This window comes from Poromitra crassiceps (genome assembly GCF_964638095.1).
Source record: "Poromitra crassiceps genome assembly, chromosome: 9".
Taxonomy (NCBI): domain Eukaryota; kingdom Metazoa; phylum Chordata; class Actinopteri; order Beryciformes; family Melamphaidae; genus Poromitra; species Poromitra crassiceps.
In genome coordinates, this window is record NC_139630.1 from 12459270 (window position 1) to 12480009 (window position 20740).

At 44.0% G+C, this 20740-nt stretch overlaps 1 protein-coding gene across 1 annotated transcript in view; it reads right to left on the reverse strand.

Moving 5' to 3' along the window:
* Positions 1-19968, reverse strand: part of ttc13 (tetratricopeptide repeat domain 13) — a gene marked incomplete at its 5' end in the record, with an annotated part of 122543 nt that extends 102575 nt beyond the window's left edge. Inside the window, 10 exons of the mRNA XM_083643783.1 lie at positions 160-301; positions 1889-1971; positions 3776-3886; positions 5869-5985; positions 10785-10877; positions 11424-11489; positions 15400-15470; positions 15587-15662; positions 16429-16523; positions 19788-19968. Of these exons, the coding sequence (XP_083499909.1) occupies positions 160-301; positions 1889-1971; positions 3776-3886; positions 5869-5985; positions 10785-10877; positions 11424-11489; positions 15400-15470; positions 15587-15662; positions 16429-16523; positions 19788-19968 (1035 nt within the window). The remainder of the gene's footprint in view (positions 1-159; positions 302-1888; positions 1972-3775; positions 3887-5868; positions 5986-10784; positions 10878-11423; positions 11490-15399; positions 15471-15586; positions 15663-16428; positions 16524-19787) is intronic.
* Positions 19969-20740: the final 772 nt, after the last annotated feature.

The following is a 20740-nucleotide window of genomic DNA, read 5'->3' on the forward strand; positions in this document are numbered from 1 at the left end:
ACGGTCACAATGTGAAACTTTCTAACTGGCTTGTCTAAGGCATTTGAAGACCGCTGCTCGCAGAATGGCATAAACACAGCGTTGGATACAACCTTATACACGAGAGGAGTCAAGTTATTGCTCCTCTTCTGAGGATGCATCTTCTGCCAGTGTCTGTACCTTGAAGTTGCCTATGGCCTCCTGCAGGGAGCCGTGGTGGTAGAGCATCATGCCCCGGAGCTGGAGAGACTGGATGTGATTCTGGTTTAACATGAGCGCTTTCTGGAAGCTCTCCATCGCTGCCTCAAAGTCGCCCAACTCTCTGAGAAGAGGAGGCGAGAGAGAGAGAGAGAGAGAGAGAGAAATGACGCGGGCTTTGGTGGTTCTCATTTTTGATCACTCAGCCCTCAAACCTTAACACCATTCTATAATAACAGATTAATAGATCTTTCCAATGAGCTTGGAAATTCTAAATAAACAATAGTTACGGTTTTCTTTGACTAAGATGAGACTAAAATACTCAAAAACTTGACTAAATAAAAACAGGATGAGGTTGACTAAATATGATAAACGGCCTATACATTCAGGCAGTGTCTCGTCATAGAGACGTGGGCAATGGTCAGCGTGGGGGAAATCCTCACGTTTTCCCCCACGGCCGCACACGTTGGCGGACGTAGCGTGACCGACGGTATCTACTGTATGTCCACCAGCTGTGGTACGGCTCCGTACGACAGCCTGAACAGACCCACACCCATGTCATCTTGTCAGACACATGCGGGATCCGACAAAAATTGAACAGGTGCGTATTTGTGTATGTATTGTCCATCTATTAACTCATTGAATGCCATGGACGTCCTTCGACGTCCAATTAAATAGTGACGTAGAGTGCCACGGACGTCCTTCGACGTCCAATGCGTTTTTTGACGGTGGGACCTCGATCAAAGCCTTCCGCAGCTCCTGTACAACTATAGTAGCTATTGGAGGTCTATAACCTATTTTACAGAACCCTTAGGTGGCGACAGTGCTCTCCAGATTACAGAAATGTCAGGAATACACAGCCTAAAATAGCCTTGATGAAAGAGAACCCGCTCATGCTGCACTCCAGAGCCATGTAGATTGTTCTGGCTGCAACTGACGGGGGCTGCGAACACAGTCAATCCGCGCACACAACTGAGTCCTTCTGCCTCTGTCTGTCTGTCAGCATAGTTTCTCCACATGATTAGCCGCTAGAAAAGCAGCAGCGCGACACTGAAAAGCCAAACCTTTCACTGCAGTCCGCGTGTGGCTTCTCCATGTTGCGCTGCCTGGGAGGCGGCGCTTCCCAGGCTTCCTAGACGCTTGGTGCGAGGCTGTGTGTTACTAGTGTGGGGAGGAGTTTTCAGCTGAGGGGGGGGAGGGGGGGTGGGGCACGCAGGGCAGGACACAACTACACCACATCACTACATCAGAAAATATTACCGTATCTAGAGTCAGTGAATGTGCTTGAAATGCTGCATTTCACAAAAGGCTGAATATCTCAGCTTATAATTTGAAATGCCTGAAAACGCTGAAAACAACCTATCTTCTCCGGCTCATAACTAAAGAACGGAAAATGGTATCAATAAACTTTTTTTTGCTGATGATACAATAGAGTCTCCTTGTTCTTTTTGCGTGTTCGGTGTTTACATAGTAATATCACACAATATTCTGTGGGCCTCGAGAAATCACTGAAAACGCTCTGAAAACTCTGGCACTGGGAGCGTCCGTTCTCCAAAAGTGGCTGGCACTCAATGAGTTAACATGGGAGCGAGAGTCAGTTCCGGCAGTTTTACCGGATCCACACAGAGCCCGTACTGCACCTGGTGGACATTGGGTTTAAGACTAAATAAAACAAATAGCTGACAAAATTAACACGTCACTGTAGCTGTACCTGTAGGCCTGTCCTAGGCTTTTATAGGCATCTATGAAGTCAGACTTCAACTTCAGAGCCTCTTTGAACGTCTCAATGGCTTCCTGAGAAGGGGAAAGGCAAGCAGAGAACACAGAGTTCAACAGATAAAAAGACCATGTGGATGGACCTAAAAAATCAAAAACTGCAAGTGTGAAAGTTGGCTAAGATTTGAAAGAAAATCTACTTTCTGAATTGACAGTGGTTGGATCCACTTGTAATAGCTGAGCACATCAATAAAGTAACTACTGTAATGTGTTAGATGACGTCATACCTACATCTCCCCCATGAGTACGAACTGTTGGATGATGTCATGACTACATCACTATCTGACTACGTTACTGGACGCTGTTAGGTTGTCATCATTGGGATGTCGACAGTGATGATGTCATAATTCATGATCATGTCGTCTCTGATGGCCTCACTGATGATGTCACAACGCAGTGTGATTTCCCATCGGGACCTATAAGGGTGGCCTCTGCTAGTCCTCTGTAGTTGTTCATAGACTAACCTTCTGCAACAGTTCCCATCTTCGAACCTTGCAGACTCGGCTATCAAGAGCTATCAAGTGCTACAGCGTTCCTAGTTATCGAGACTTCAGTTTACCATAGTGTGTCTTGGACATTAAGTATCCGCACGTAAATCCACCAGTCTCACAGCACGCCTAACAGTATGTCAACAAGTAAACTGTTCAGTAGTGCTGTATAGTTATTTTGATAGAAAATGATGGTGGCACAGGGGTTTTCTGCACAATTTTTTTTTAACTGTTCTTTCAATGTAACTGGATGAAAACGTCTGCGCTTAAAGGATGGGTTTTCCGTGGGGAATATGAATATATATTAAATCTCACGCCCCTAAGGTTTTCGAATCCGTTGAAATTTTTGAAATTGGAGGTTTACTCACAGAGATATCAACCGAAATCCACTCTGTGTGTGGGGGGGGGGTGGTGGGGGGGAGGTGCGGGTGCGGGGACTCGAAATACTACATTTCCCACAATGCACTGGGCTCGCGTGGCCTTCGTTTTTATGCCCACCCCTCAGGCATTTGGCTGATATCAAACTCCAGTAGGTGGCGGTAATGCACATATATGTTTGCCAACCGCCATAAAACTCAAAGAAGAAGAAGAAGAAGGCTTCGACAATGAAATATACAAAGAACAAGAAATAAATCGAAAATAAAATTGCCTCCAAATTGCACCAAATGTAAACGGTAGTATATATGTCGGGAGATGTCTTCATAAAAAAAATTTCATGCATTTTAAGGCATTTTCGTAGGAGTTACGCGCATCTGATGTTGTAACTATTTTCTGTAAAAATGTGTAAAAACGGGTACATTGCTCAGCGTTGATTTCGTTACTTCAACCCACCTACTACTAGATGTAAAATTTGACGAGCTTTCCAATGCCGCCAGTCCCGTGTCGATTAGTGCTTCCGTTCCCGAGATAATGGTCTCTTTGCAAGGAACTATGGGAAGCTAATATTAGCTACAGCAGGCTAGGCGGTTGACAAGATGGCTGCGTTTTTGTTTTGGTCAAGGCCTCTGAAGGGGCGTGGAGGACCTCTAGAGGCGGGACCATGGCCAACAACAGTTGTAGTTCATAGGTGCACGACTTCCGCAAGGCGGACTTAGGCCAGATGACGCGAAACGCGTCGGCTGGCCCAAAAAATATGTGAGAGATGCTTGATATCTCTGGCAGTGAATATCCAATTTCAAAAATTTCAACGGATTCGAAAACCTTAGGGGCGTGAGATTTAATATATATTCATATTCCCCACGGAAAACCCATCCTTTAATATCGTTTGTCCCGCGACCAAAAAGGTTTTTGCCACCCCTGCTTACCTGTTACGACTATACTATCACGTTCTGTACCTTGAGCATGCCTCTGTGGAAGAAGGTGAGGCCTTTATACAGCATGGCGATTGGTTGGTTCTTCTTCAGCTCCAGAGACTGCTGGAAGTCCAACATGGCGGCCACGTAGTCCTGACGGGGAGGCACAGCGCAGGGTCAACACACTAGCGCAGTCACAACTACTGCATTTTAGTAGCCGACTACTCCCAAAAGGTAGTAGACTACTCACAGGATATTTCTTTTCCACCCAATACAAATGATTCATTTTCGTCAAAAAGGTCTCAAAAACAGCCAGTAAAGGAGTAGCAAATGTAAACGGGACCAACCTGGCGATATGTGAAATAGCTGATTGGCTCCGAGAGGCTATTTACAATTGTGCCGCTAAATTACTTAATTAATTAATTAATGTTTATACCTAAAACACAGATGAACGATTAGTCGACTACATGCACTAGCCTGGGTAAACCCAGCCTTCAACGTTTTGTGACTGATAGCAAATAGAGGTCACGTGGGGGCTGGGTTTACCCAGGCTAACGATGCACAGTAAACTAGTGGTATTGAGTACTGCTTCACAAACTGGTCTTGCACAGGAGTAACGATCCTCAAACCCATTGAACAGTTATATAAAAGTGCACTGAAGGTTTTTGACAGAAAACCCTACTCATATCACCACTGTAACATCCTCAGTAAGTATCATTTTCTAAGTTTTGTCAACTTTAAAGTTTTTAAACAGGTTGGTATTGTCTATAAGACCTTACATGGACTTTGCCCGCCCCCCCTGAGGGAATTCATAAAACGGAAGCCTGACACAGGACTCAACACTCGGGCTTTCGCCAGAGGGGACTGTGTAGTACCACACCGGTCAACTGCCTTCGGCAAAAACACCCTCTCAGTCCAGGGCTGCCAAATCTGGAATTCGCTACCTCAAACTATAAGAAACTGTCTGTCATTCCCATCTTTCAAACACAACGTAAAAAAATGGATTTTAAATAGCCAAATCTGCGACCATGTGTAAATTGCACTGTAGTGCTCTTGTTTTGCTTGCTCTGTTATGTTTCTTGTTTTTGTTTTGTCTTGTTTTATTAACCTAGTTTAGTTCATTTTGGTTTACTTTAGTTCTGATTCGTTTTGGTTTTGTTATTGCTCATGTTGTTTTTTGTATTGTTCTGTTTAGTTCTGTCCTGGTGCTGCCTCTGTCGTTTTTCTGTCTCTCTGTGGGGACTACGGATGTAATTTAGCATTCTTGCTAACTCCGGCTTATTTACGTTGCCTTGTGTAATGTTCATGAATATGCACTGTCCCGTCCAAATAAACAAATAAAGTAAAGTAATAAGTCGTCTAGTCTATGAAACCTCTACTACAGTGCTGACCAATTTGGGGCCCGCGGGCCAAGTTTGGCCCACGCTCTGTTTGTTTTGGCCCGCCACGGGCGGCGCCCCCCCCCCGATTTTTTTATCCAGGATGCAACTCGGGCAAGTTATCAGATATCTGCACTGATTGCAAAGGGTGGACGAGCTTTTTCATGTGGTGACTTTGTGAAACAGTGTCTGAATGTGGCTGCGGATACTGTGTTCACTCCTGAGATTGCATCCCTGCAAATTGCCATGGCAAATTGTTTACAAAAGATGGACAATAAAGCTGATTTTCAAAGTACCTTGAGGATTTTCCAAGTTGTGAATTAAGTCAAATTTCTCTCTTGATTACAAAGGTGGAAAATACAACTGTTTTTAACTGGGTGTTTACTGATTAAATGTTTAAGCTCCCCACAAATGCAGATGTTTTTTTAAATATATATAGCCAATTGCAAATTATTACAATTACCAAACAGATAAAAAGTACGGTAGGTTATTATATTGAAATGTTATTTTAGATTTAGAATGTTAATTTTCTATAAAACACAATACATTTTAATTCCACAACGTTTATTTTTGGCCCTCGGCCCTCCACCCAGATTGAGTTTTGGCCCTTCATGGGAAAGAATTTGGGCACCCCTGCTCTACTACACACGTACCCACACACACACACACACACGTACCCACACACACACACACACACACACACACACACACACACACACACACACACACAGTTTGTGTCATATTTGTGGGTCAAACCTCTGATATGAAGAGCAGTGTGCCCCTGTGCCTGTAGAGGCGAGCTGACGGCTGCAGCTGGATGGCTTTGGTGAGGTCACCCAGGGCCTCGCTGATACGCCCCAGTGGAGACAGGATCTGGACACACAGACACAGACACAGACACAGACACACACACACACACACACACACACACACACACACACTTTACTGAGCCGCGGAGCTGACAGGTTGTGTTGTGCAAATTTTGATAAAGAAGAAACTACACATCCTTTCATATTTTCATCCCAATGTGAGTACAATGTGTTCAAGTGAATTCAACTTGTTTGTTTCTATGAAGTAGCTCTGTTATGAGCGAAGCTAGGCTGCTGTGTCTCTGCCTCACCACACTGAAGTAGCTCTGTTATGAGCCAAGCTCGGCTGCTGTGTCTCTGCCTCACCACACTGAAGTAGCTCTGTTATGAGAGAAGCTAGGCTGCTGTGTCTCTGCCTCACCACACTGAAGTAGCTCTGTTATGAGAGAAGCTAGGCTGCTGTGTCTCTGCCTCACCACACTGAAGTAGCTCTGTTATGAGAGAAGCTAGGCTGCTGTGTCTCTGCCTCACCACACTGAAGTAGCTCTGTTATGAGAGAAGCTAGGCTGCTGTGTCTCTGCCTCACCACACTGAAGTAGCTCTGTTATGAGAGAAGCTAGGCTGCTGTGTCTCTGCCTCACCACACTGAAGTAGCTCTGTTATGAGAGAAGCTAGGCTGCTGTGTCTCTGCCTCACCACACTGAAGTAGCTCTGTTATGAGAGAAGCTAGGCTGCTGTGTCTCTGCCTCACCACACTGAAGTAGCTCTGTTATGAGCCAAGCTCGGCTGCTGTGTCTCTGCCTCACCACACTGAAGTAGCTCTGTTATGAGAGAAGCTAGGCTGCTGTGTCTCTGCCTCACCACACTGAAGTAGCTCTGTTATGAGAGAAGCTAGGCTGCTGTGTCTCTGCCTCACCACACTGAAGTAGCTCTGTTATGAGCCAAGCTCGGCTGCTGTGTCTCTGCCTCACCACACTGACCCATGGCAAGCAATGTGAATGTGTTGAATCCCAAAGCATTGGGTAATAAACTGGTACATCTGATGCTGCGTTTCTCTACTTGCTTGTCCTCCAGAGAGGTGTGATGATCACAGCTCTTCCCACACGCAGCCTAGCCCCCCTCTGCTCTACACTCTACCTGGTGGCGAGCAAAGAGGTCTCTTCTCATGTGAAGGCAGCTTAACGCTTGGTTCACACACCAGAGGCATCTCAGAAGCAGCGCTGAAGCAGCGCTGAAGCAGCGCTGAAGCAGCGCTTCACGGAGGGTTCGAGCAGGAGCCTTGCCATTCACACGAGAAGCACTCAGCTTTGCTCCACGCCTCGCTCTGTTTTGCCTGGTGCTGCCTTGTCCTGACTCACAACTTGCATTGACCTCATGGCCTGGCTGCACGCGTACTGCGAGCTGCACGCTTGAAAGAAAAAGACCAGACGCTGAAACTATCGCTGCAGCACACGTGCAGCGTGGCGCTTCAGCGTGGCATGGGCGGGGCAAAGCGCTGCGCCTGGTGTGATCGGTCTCCCCTGTTAACAAGGAGGACGGCGAAAAATAAAACTGCCTGCTTCAGCGTAGGATTAGCGTATGGTGTGTTCGGGGCTGTGAGTCATATTCAAAACAGCTCCTGAAAGTCATGGCACTTGATTTGGGGATATGCAAAAAATAAATTCCGCCTCTCCGGAGCGCCATCTTATTTGCAACTATTTTACATGGGGTCACAGAATGACCCATTCTATTTAACCAATTTCCTATCCTCTATCAAAAGCACACATTACATTATGAAAGGCACCATGAATATTCACTCATGAGCAATAGTGCAGCGGATTAAGGTTTGACCTATTTTTGAAGGCTGATACTGATATTTTCTGCCGATATTCAAAATTTGACCATTTTTGTGAAAAAGGGAACAAAAGGTTTTCGGTGTGTACCCTGCAGTTTTATTCTTGGCAGCTCGGAAACGTTTGAACATTTACATCCATCCACTGACAGCAAGAAGGAGCAGAAGAAACGCATGCATCCATGTGTGGAATCTGACCAAACTGTCCAATTAGAATTGATTCTAGTTAAAGTCTCCCCATTGACAAACAATGTAGTATTGAGCAATTCTACAATAAATATGTAATCGATCAATCTACATCACATCCGAGGTGGATGATAGTGACTGGGTTGTCTTTCATTTTTAATAAAAGACGACTACATCAGTCTAACCTCAGAGTGAACACGTTTTATCAGAAATGCCCAATATGTAGGCGTGGTCACGGCTGCCAGAATGATTCTCAGATGATGGAAAAGTACATCCTCTCCAGATTTAAAAAAGTGGGTAGAATTCATGTTAGAAATAGTATCATATGAACACATGTTGGCAAGAGTCAATGATAGAAATGAGGATTTCAAAATGGCATGGGACCGCTTCTTTGCTCATAGCATGACGGGGACACTGTGATGTGGCTATGTTATATTATATTGCTTTAATTATTTTATTTTTTGTTGTGAATATATCAAGAAAACAATGTTCATTTATTACAGGCCTGGAAATGTTTATTTGTGTTTATGCTGTCTGTGTGTGTAAATAAATAAAAACTTTATTTACAAAAAAAAGAAAAAAAAGAAATGCCCAATATAAGTGACCTACGGACGCGATGTAATGCTATGAAATTTCACAGTACGGTAGAGTAACTACCAAAATACCACGGTATACTGAAATTCACGATATAATTCCCCCACCCCTTTAAATTAAACGTAAAAACAAGTATTTTGCTTTGAAGAAAAATATTGCTTTATTGAACGGAAACTGAAACTATTATGAACACAAGGGTCCTCCGTCATTATGAACGTATTTGTAGTGGCGTGCAGCCAGCACCGTGCATATTGCGCAACATGTCGTGGGCTTACGGTTGTTAACTGTGGTTGCTTGAGAACCGTGGTGTACCTTCAAACATTATCGTTACCTCCATATGCATGCTATGACCTTTCCAAGTTCCGACACCGGTAGGGATTTGAATCTGTCATAGGCAGCACATCTCTTGTCACTTCCCTGCTTCACACAAACGACTCAAATACTTAGAGAATTTCAATGTATTTAGTTTCAGTTTTGAAATGTTTTAGAAAGAAAGTAAACTGTGTATTTTGTCTTTTCTAGTACAAATCTTGGCCTCCAAGTGCACCTGTGTGAGATGCAGTTGCACATCAAGTTTCTTTCCCCTTAGAAATGGAAATGTATTACCTCCTACCTAGGAAAACTATCAATTCTACCCAAACGCACTGAAAGCAATCTGACGCGTGCGTTTTGAAGTCCACCTGTTGTTTTAAATGGCCGAACATGCACCAAACGCAGCATGAGGTGTGGCAGCGTAAAACTGCCTTGTCGCCCCTAATCCGAAGTAGTTACGATTTTGGAGTGTCAAATGAGGACCCCGTGACCAAAGCTGTTCTTTTCTGCAGTCACTTTCGGGTCCACCATGTGTCCATGTAAAATATAACTTCAACCATAGAAAGTTGTTTTGTCAAAAAACAGCCTAACCATGCAGACAGTAGTTGATGCCGGGAATTGTATTTACTTTCTGGGAACATCACATATTGATCCATCTCTCAGGAAATATAGAGGCTTTGTAGCTGCATCACAAACCTCCTATCGATCCCAAATGGTGCCACCTCAGAGGCTTATTGGAGAACTGGCTTGGTGTAAATAATGGCTAAATACACCCCAGGTTAGAAAAGTGGCATATCTGAAAGAGATGGTGGTGGTAGTAGTAGCTGTAGCTCAGGAGGTAGAGCGGGTCGTCCACTAATCGCTTTGGATAAAAGAGTTTGGTGGTTCGATTCCCCCCTCCTCCAGTCTGCATGTCGAAGTGTCCTTGGGCAAGATAATGAACCCCAAATTGCTCCTGATGGTGTGCCAGCACCCTGGTGGTAGCCTGCCGCCATCGGTGTATGAATGGGTGAATGTACCTACTGACTGTAAAGCGCTTTGGATAAAAGCGCTATATAAATGCAGGCCATTTACCATTTGGTAGTATGGGGGTACAGCACAGGGTGGGTGGTAGTAGTATGGGGGTACAGAGCAGGGTGGGTGGTGGTAGTATGGGGGTACAGAGCAGGGTGGGTGGTGGTAGTATGGGGGTACAGCACAGGGTGGGTGGTGGTAGTATGGGGGTACAGCGCAGGGTGGGTGGTAGTAGTATGGGGGTACAGAGCAGGGTGGGTGGTGGTAGTATGGGGGTACAGAGCAGGGTGGGTGGTGGTAGTATGGGGGTACAGCGCAGGGTGGGTGGTGGTAGTATGGGGGTACAGAGCAGGGTGGGTGGTAGTAGTATGGGGGTACAGCGCAGGGTGGGTGGTGGTAGTATGGGGGTACAGAGCAGGGTGGGTGGTGGTGGTGGTATGGGGGTACAGCGCAGGGTGGGTGGTGGTGGTGTTGGGGTACAGAGCAGGGTGGGTGATAGTAGTATGGGGGTACAGCACAGGGTGGGTGGTAGTAGTATGGGGGTACAGCGCAGGGTGGGTGGTAGTAGTATGGGGGTACAGCGCAGGGTGGGTGGTAGTAGTATGGGGGTACAGCGCAGGGTGGGTGGTGGTAGTATGGGGGTACAGAGCAGGGTGGGTGGTAGTAGTATGGGGGTACAGCGCAGGGTGGGTGGTAGTAGTATGGGGGTACAGCGCAGGGTGGGTGGTAGTAGTATGGGGGTACAGCGCAGGGTGGGTGGTAGTAGTATGGGGGTACAGCGCAGGGTGGGTGGTGGTAGTATGGGGGTACAGCGCAGGGTGGGTGGTAGTAGTATGGGGGTACAGCGCAGGGTGGGTGGTAGTATGGGGGTACAGCGCAGGGTGGGTGGTGGTAGTATGGGGGTACAGCGCAGGGTGGGGCCTCACCTCGGCTCTCTGCTCGTAGACTTCCGGCCAGTTGGGCTCCAGGGTGATAACGCGGCTGAGCTCGTACAGCGCCAGGTCAGCGTTCTTTATGTCCTGGCAACGGAGAGACGACAGCGAGGAATGAGACTTTTCAAGCATTAAAGCCGGAACAAAAAGAAACAGATTAAAACTGAAATGTATCCCCCGCAGGTTACCTAGCCGACCAGGCGCTTATTTGAGCTAAGAACGCCTATGAGAGGGCACAACAGCCAATGACACCGCTCGGCGATCAGCAAATCGCCTACACGTCACGTGTACACGCGCCTGTGAGTTTACATTATTATTAATAATAATGATAATAACAACAAACTTTATTTATATAGCACCTTTCAAAACATACTTACAAAGCTGTACAATAAAAACAGGGCCCATTTGGCACAGAGAGAAAATAAGAGAAACAACAACGATACAAGACAAAATGTGAAACACAAGATAGAGACCACGAAATTGAATGAATAAAAGAGAGTTGAGAAAAGGTTAAAAGCCAACATTAATGGCACCCCTGATGACTGCGGAGAAATCGAAATCTGGTTCTACTCCACACGGTGTATTTTCATGACTTTTTCACCTATTTAAATATAGGCGACTCTGATCACTCACCTGTAGACTTTTCTTCCCATAAGCTATCCCTCTCCCGTAGATGGCGCTGACCAGCTCTGGGTCGCCCTGTATCAAAGACACAACACCTCAGGAGAACATCCTTGAATCCAACCCAGGGAAGTTGAATTAGGCAGCGAGAGAGGCTGCCAAAATCTGACTGCATTCCTAAATAGAGCTGAACAGTCATGTGACGTCTCTTGCCCCGGAAGTGAGTTCCCCCATTCATTTTCTACATAGACATTTCGAAAAATACTTATATAATAAGGCTGGAACCAAGCCAACCTGTGACCTACTGAATCGTGACTGACCATATAACATTCCACTTGTTATTAGTTGTTGTTTTTGCTCCAAGAGTAAGGCTAGGTCCACACCAAAAGCATCTCAGAAGCAGCGCTTCACGGAGGCGTCGAGCAGGAGCCTTGCCTTTCGCACCAGAAGCACTCTGTTTTGCCCCGCCCCGGTCACAACTTGTATTGACTTCATGGCTGGCTGCTTGCGTACTGCGTGAAAAATAGACCAGACGGGTGAAACTCTGGCTGCGGCACACGTGACACGTAGCTTCAGCGAGGCGAGGCAGCTCGCTGCAGCCAGTGTGATCGCTCTCCCCTGTTAACAAGGAAATGAAACCCCCTCCACGAGGCGTTGCTTCAGCGTTGGATACGCGTCTGGTGTGTTTGGGTTGTGCAGTGGTGCCCAACCAGTCAATCGCGGTCTACTGGTCGACCGCGGACTGACCCCAGGTCGATCGCGTCAAAAATCGATTAAAATATATATATATATATATATATATATAAATAATCAAATAAAATATAATGGAAGTACATGCAGTTGTTTATTTTAATTATGGATCATAATACAATGCAATTCCAAATGCACTTTTATTTTAAAAGTAGCCACACAGTGAGAAAAAAGAAAGTGAGAAAAAATAAATCATGTATTGGGGAAAAAAAGTGATGCATCAATTTAAGATGCATCGAGATACATCGATAATCGTAATCAAATTGAATCATAGCCCTCTGAATCGTAATCAAATCGAATCGTGAGGCCAGTGAAGATTCACAGCCCTAATGTCAAGTGGTTGTGGGACAACGAGAAAGTGTTGTGAGGTTAGTTACTGCAGGCTGGAAACGATGTGTGTGCGTTTGCGATGTTCAAACTGGACTGGTAGATCTCGGGAGGCTGGCTACTTGAAAAGTAGATCTTCGGTCAAAAAAGGTTGGGCACCCGTTTTATAGTCACTCACGATTCAGTAGGTCACGCGTTGGCTTGGTTCCAGCCTTAAAACCTCGTTCTATAAGGATTTTTCGAAATGTCTATGGAGAAAATGAATGGGGAACTCACTTCCGGGGCAAGAGATGTCACGTGACTGTTCAGCTCTATAGGCAGGGGCGTGGTGGAGGGTAAATGCAGTTTCTCCACCTCTGAAATGAGGCAGAAAGTTTCCTCACCTATTTTCAGAACAACTGTATCAATCAATGAGTGGAAAACAAGGCGGATAACGACTCACCTTGGACAGTTTACCCACCTCTGTATTTACCACTACAGCCCTGCTAATAGGTATGCTGAGAGTAGGGATGGGCATTTCTAGCAAAAACACTATTCGAAATTCGCTGGCCAAAGTCGACTTTTAATCGAAATTCGAAAATAAAAATAAAAATGTAAAAAAAATTAAAAATGTAATTTTTTTTTTTTTTGTGAGTGAAATGTTGCATTGTCTCCCCTGATTCTAAGTCTAGGGCTTTATTAATTAATAGAAAAAGCTTCTGCTGTGGATTTTTAGCTCAAACAAGCATTGCACCGCTGAAGTAAAGAACATGTTACATGACATTGACATTTTCGAAAATAAAAAACAGTTTTGACAATCATGAGTGGTTCACTAAATATTTAGTAGGCTCAGGTCTGAGTGCCAAAGGGGTGCCAAAGTCACCCCCTCTCCCTCTTCATGGGATTTCATCCGCCATTCATTTTTCCATAAACCTTGCTTAAAATGCTTATAAAAATTGTTTTACTTGCTCAAACCAAGCGATTCGACTATACGGTACTTAGAATCAGGGGAGACAATGCAACATTTCACTCACAAAATAAATAAATAAAATAAATAAAAAAATCCCGAATTTCGACTTTCAATAATAAAAGTCGACCTTGATAATAACAACGATTATTCGAAAATTCGATGCCCATCCCTAGCTGAGAGTGAATAGTCACCCCCATGCCGATGGGAGGACGGGTGATGTTTTTTCGTCCACAAAACATTCCTGGAGTTTCACAGCAAAACCACCGTTGCAGAATTCTCCTAAACAATCCAAGTGAATTCTGACCAACTTTCAACTTTTAGAAAAGAAAAGAAAAGGCCTCCCATATACATGACGTATTGTAATCCAAGTCTCCACAGGCCCTGAGATGCCAAGTTGCACCCCCCTCCCTTTTTTTGTGCCTAAACAGGGTGTAAATGACGTATTTTCAAGTCAACTTGGCATCTTAGGGTCAGGTGAGCATTTTATTTGTTTATTTTTCTGTTTATTTTTTACATTTGAAAGTTGGTCAGCATTCACTTCCATAGTTTAGAATTCTGCAACTGTGTTTTGCTGTGAAACTCCAGGAATGTTTTGTGGACACAAAAAAAACGTCGCCCGTCCTTCCATTGGCAAGGAGCTGAGTAGATAATGACTAAATATTCATTTTTGGGTGAACTTATCCTTTAAGCGGACGTTGGTTTATACAATGATGGCCAGTTCAGATCAAAGACTAAAGACGAGACGAAACTGCTTTAGAACGTTGCAGGGAAAAGTTGCAGCGGTCTGAACAGAACCATCTCTCATCTGGACCCCGGCAGCCTGCGACTCAGCTTGCCAGTGGCTGCTTTTAGAACATTATGCACGTCAATCAGCCAATCAGCGTGTAGCAAAGTCAGCTGCACCTGTTTCGACAGCCAATCAGCTTAGTGAGGTCAGTTACAAAGCTGGTCAAAATGGCAAAGTTTTGGATGGAGGAAAGAGAGGATCAACTAAAACATTTGTTTTGATGAACAGCCATGTCTGACACAAGCCTTAAAGAAAAATCGCTGTAATATTACTGCAATTTTCCTATATAGTTGGTGGTACACAATGGTGAGTTTAGGGACCTAATGTTATTGTGTTTATGGAATTTTCAGTCTGCAATGACTAATATTACTATAGAAATCCTATAATATTCCTATAGGTACGTGTAATGTGCAGGTGGTACTTAGTGGTGAGTTTACAGCCATTTGACCTTATCTTGTTTTTGTCTTGTGCAATATTCTATAATATCTCTATAGCATTCCCATGGAAAGGCTTATAGTTTTGCTGTGATATTAGTAAAGTATCCTCAAGTATCCTCCTAAATTGCATTACTGTATAGGATTAGGTGACCTTCCATTTTTTATTATCCAGTAGGGGTGTGCCATATTGTATCATTATCGAGATATCGTTACAATTCATATCGTCAAAAATCCATATTGTCATATCGTGATAATGGCAATATTCGACTTGTTGATGTATTGACGTCACATCGTTACGCTGCGTAACAGTACGACTTTGAATATTTGAAGGAAAACTGTTCACGTTTATGCTGACATATAAAACTATAGCACTTATTTTGTTGCAATTGTATGTCCCTGAAATTAGTAAGACAATATTTTCAGTATTTCGTCACATCCTCAAGAATATCATTGGTGCAGAAATACCCTGAAATGTCGTGAGATTATTTAGGGTCATATCTTATCTACCACCCCTATCATCTAGCTGCAAAAAGAAAAAAGAGAAAAGAAAAAAGTGGCAGTAAGAACGGAAGCACAGAGAGGTGTTGCTGTGGAGACGATACACCGCCTCGTGTGAAGTGGCAGGTTTCAGAACGTTGCAGACCCGGCGCGTTGCAAAGCAGTTGCGAGTTTCGACTCGTCTCGTGTCCAATCGGTGATCTGAACTGAGCTTAAGAGACGCACTGGATGTCAACAGACCTGCAGCAAGAGGGAGAAGTGTTTGATGGCTTCGTCGTAAAGGCCGTTTCCAATCAGAACGTAGCCGATAGCTGCAGAGACAAGAAACAGTGAGGAGACGGGTGAAAATGCCAAACCGTCATAGAGACTTGGTATAGTCGTCTTAATGAGGTTTTTAATTGGGGGGGGGGGGGGGGGGTCAACTTACCAAGTTCTTCGTTGGTGTTGAGGTTATCTACAGGGAAAGGGAACTTCTTCTGTTCTATAAACAACTTGGCCTGGCTCTGTGGAGGGTGAAGAGTGAAAAAGCAATGCATCAACACAGAGAAGAGAGAGTACATAGACATTATATAAACCCCCCCCCCCCAAAAGAGGGCAAAGTGACACATTCCGTGACAAAATAGCCTAATGGTTTCCTGTGTGAAAGTAACTGTGTGACAAACACCCAGGGCGAGACTGTTAGAGGGCATTGGTGAGAAGCAGAAAACTGTCGACTTGAAAGTTTTCGCGTGACTGGAAATTCCGCGACGCTGTATTATTCAACTGAACTGGCATAAAAAGAAACAGGTAAACAAATACGATAAAAAAATAAACCTCCTTCACTTCCAGAAGCCGGTAGTCACCCTGTTTCTGCTTTGCAAAAATAAGATTTTGTCAGTCCCAATTTTCTCTTCTTCATTTGGCTTTTGCTGAAAATATTGTGATAATATTGAACCATGCACCCAGTAGCGTGTGTACCGCACCGCACCGCACCGCACCGAACACACTACATCTTTTAAAATCTGAACAGACATTAGGGGGAAACACTCTGACAGCCTTTTCTCAACCCCTGAAGAGTTGAGATAAAGGACTATCATCCTATTATACGCTCGTGTATTTAGGACATCAGGTTTTTTCAGGACATCGTGCAGAGAGTTGTCCTGTTCAGATGAAGAGAACGAGCTCTATGTGGCCTGGAACTGAAACCACGTGTTCGTTGAATGAAAAAGGAAGCCGTTCCAGACGGCAGATGCGTTAAGATGATAGGCGGGTGTGAGTGCGTTATCTCACCAGGATCTTCTCTGCGTTGAGCGAGAAGACCGACTCGCAGGGGGGGTTGCTTCCTTCTTCACAGTCGGGGTCCTCCAACTGTAAAATGGATGACTCTGGAGGAGACACGTATTCACAGCATTTAGAGAGAGAAACTGTATGGATGCTCTATATGTCCATAACTGTACATTGATGGATTGTTTGACTGCTTGAAGCTTCCAAAGCACATTGCAATAGATACTGTAGGCCTAATATTATCCAAGATCAAATTAAAAATTAAAAAATAAATAAAAATAAATTTGAATTGCAACAGACAGGAAAATCACAAACAAGGGGGGAAAAAACAAGCAAGGACAACTTGGGCTGGGTCATATGGATCAAAAGTTATATCTCGGGTATTTTCAGGCTGAATGGTTATGCACAAAATAAATCTCTGTATTTTCTCTGAAGTGGTGCTTTCACAAAATATTTACGCAATGATATATTTGATAAATAATCAGATTCAGTAATGGGGACATAAATGACTGAGTTAGGGGTAGCACGATGGCATCGAGCATCGTCGGTGGGCCGGCCCCCCGACCTCTGAGCCTTCTACATGGGACCATCGTGATTAATTATTTGTTCAAATTAAAATTTTGCAGTTTTAATAATAAAAAAAGGCCAAGTCCACTCAACCGTGACAAGCGGACGCCATTAAACAGGCGCACCCAGTTCAGAGAAGCGGTAGAGCGGAGGAGGAGGGGGAGGAGAGGCTAAGCAGAAGTCGGTTGTGTTGTGAAAATGTTAAGACAAAGAAGAAACTTCACGTTCTTTCCTGTTTTCAACCCAATGTGAATAATGTTACAAGTCTTTAACTGTGAATTCAATAGACTGCTGCTGTGTTTCTATTTCTCCTTAACGTAATGTTAGGTTCAAAACTGAGCCCACACGACTCTAACGTTATATCCGCCAGTAATTCTGTCAGTTTTCTGCCAGCTAGTGAAATTCAACACACACACGTTGTTGGGCAGGATTTGTAATGTTAACGTTATTCGTTTTGCGCCGTTCAAAATTGCTGGTAGTGACAGCCCCTGCTTCAGTCATCTGGCTCTGTGCTGTAGTAGCCGATCCAAGCCCGCTGGTCTCATGTAGAGCTGTTGCTAACGTGAACGTGCGGCGCAGCCCAAAAAAAAAATCTGCTCTCCCCAAAATTTCAATAAACCTTTATGGCATATTATTACAATACAACAATACTGGTGTTGACAGTAATAGAAGATGCCAAATCATTTAAAACAATAAGCATTTTGCTTTTAGGAGCATTGTGCCAGCGTGCAGCGCTGTTCGCATCGCATCCCATAATAGTATGATGATACTTGGGATGCCATTGCGAATATAGATTCGAACAGGTTAGCTAAAAGTTTAGCGTCGCCAGCGAGGGCCCCCACCGTTGCGGTCGGGGTACGTTTCGAAATCCCTCCAGGCCTGAAAAATTCTTCTAGGGGAAACACTGATTAAATTCAATTCAATTCCATTTTATTTGTTCAAATTAGGGACAGTACATTAATGAACATTTTAGCAAAATGTAAATGCATGACAATTGCAGTCACAAGACTGATTTTCATCGTTAGTCCCCCTGCCAGAAGGTACAGGGCCTGTACCTTCTGGCTGTACTACAGGCCTTGTGTCCTGATAGGGAAAAAGTAACATTGCAAATATACAGGATTAAAATAACATCTTATCTCTAAAGACAAGTGCAGCAAGAGAAAGAGAGCTAGCTAATATACAAGTATACAATCAGAATAACTATACTCTTAAAAAAGTGTAAGATCTACATATAAAGATTTAAACAACAAATATAAGATTTTTTTTAATAAACAGCATACTACCCACCAATACAGTAGAACCGTTCTTGTTCTGATATTTGGTTTGTTCACACAATTTAAGTGTGAACAATTATAAGTATACTCAATTTAATTCACATCCGTGCTCATTGTTTTGACTTGCTTGCTTGCTTCCAGTTTCGTGACACGGTGTCCCCAAAAATGCTACAGAGAACAAGGTTTGTTTGTGGCATTCAGTTGGCGGGGGCAGCGCTGTTAGTGGGCAAATGAAATGAGTGTTATGTTGTAACGTCACAACGGCTCTTTGGAGGTATGTTTTCCTTACATGGCTGCCTGGTGTGGCTTTATCTGGGGACCGTGTGTTTTGAGACTTCCATAATGTTTACATCAGTGGTTCTCAAACTTTTTCACATCAAGGACCCCTAAACTGACACAAATTAGACCACGGACGCCCATTTGATAGGATTTTGGCCCAGGGTCCCCAATCTGATAGGATTTTTTTCTTTTAGATATTGTATTACAGAAAGTATGAAACCTGTGACCAAAACAGTCATACATTCTGTCATTCTGTTACTTATGGATGGTATTATAGTGAACATAAGTGAACCTCCTTTTTGCTGGGGGACCCCCTGGAACCCCATCAAGGAGCCCTGGGGGTCCCTGGACCCCACTTTGAGAACCACTGGTTTATATAGCATGCCCAATTCCTTTATAATCAAAGAAGTAAGGAAATCTTGTTTTACACAAAACGTTACTGCAGTGAGTTGAGATTCACTCAGAATACCGAGTTTCTTTAACGTTCGGTAGAAAATATCCACCTAAGTTAAAAGTTATACATTATAGCGGAGAGGGGGACTTGGATTTGAGACTTTGACTTGAGTTGCACTTAAGTCACTCACACAGTGACTTGATACTTTTCCTCAAAGACTTAAGACTTGACTTCGACCTGAGATTTGGGACTTGTGAACAATCTTTATTTTTTTGTGTGTATTAACATTAAGGAAAGTTCGACTAATCATCAATGCCAATGTCAACTAATCAATGCTGGTACTGTATGCCAATAGATAAGGAGTGAGGATAATACAGTGCATGCTTTGAATTCCTCAGTTTTAGCTATGCAGTGTTCTAAGCAGACTGGATGTGGATGGCATTCAGCCAGGAGATGATAGAACGCTTGTCATCCATAAGAGACTTGAAACTTGACTTGGGCTTGTGACCATTGACTGCTTGTGAGCAAAGACTTGAGACTTGAGTTTGACTTGTAAAAAAAATAGACTTGTGAGCATCTCTGCGTTATAGTATACAGCATAACACATTGTCTATTTTCATTTTCCCTTTCTGACCTTTGCTTTCCATTCAAATCCTAGTTAACCTCTGGAGGAGTCAGAGCTTTATTAGCTCATTCTCTTCTGTGTTGTCAAAGGACCCGGAGATGAAGATAAAGACAGTCTTGTTATTAGCCTGTTAGCGTTAGCTTACAGCAGGGTTAGCTATAGCTATACACAAGTGTTTAGTATCAGAGAGGACGTGGCAAAGTAACAGTAAAAAAATGCACTTTACCGCAGTCGGCCGCGTATTCTTCCCACTCTCCGGGCGAGCTGCAGCCATGTTTGTGCAGGTCACTGTTGAAGAAGGTGAGCGTGGAGAAATACTCTGTGGAGAAGATCGCCCGACACAAGCACAGCAGCGACAGCGCTAGCACAACAACAGCCCGGCTGCAGCAGGAGCAGGCAGGCGCCATGTGTGACCGTCACCGTCCGTGTGTGACTGAACTACTGTGACGTGAGAGCGGAAGCTGCGGCGCGGCTATTATGTAGTTCCACGCCGCGCCGGCGCACACGCCCCCTCGCGAGTTTGTAGGAGGAAGCTGGAGCATCATGTAGGCGGCTACAGCTACCGGTATGTATGCAATCAAACTGCATTTCCCAACATGCTCGTCAAGCCAGTCAGTCCAAAACAGAAATAAAAAATAAATAAACAAATAAATGATAAATACATAAATAAATAAAACATAAATAAATAATCAACGTTCATTTAGTTTTGGCCCGAGTGAAATGTTATATGGTCTCCCCTGATTCCAATATAGCCGAATCGCCTGGTTTGACCAAGTAAAACTTTTTTTTTTAAAGCATTTTACGCAATGTAGATGGACATTGTGGATGAAATCCATTGGTTCCCTGTCATGCTGAATGCGGAAGAGGGCGTGATTTTGATACAAATACATATGTTCCGGTTACTACTTTCAAAATAAAACAGAATTCTCTGTACGCTGCCGCACCTGTCCGTTATATGCCTAGCTGCGTAAACCAAATATTTATAGAAGTTTTTTTGAAGAAGAATTACTGGACCTTTTCCTAAGAAATCTCGATATCAATGCTTTTCCGAAAGGATCTTTGTTTACATCAGTTGTAGTTTCCTATGCTGATCGTCGATGTGCGCTTTTATTTTGCAGGTAAAACGGCGTTACTTCCGGTATTACTACAGCAACTTCATGCTTGCTAGTACGAGACAGA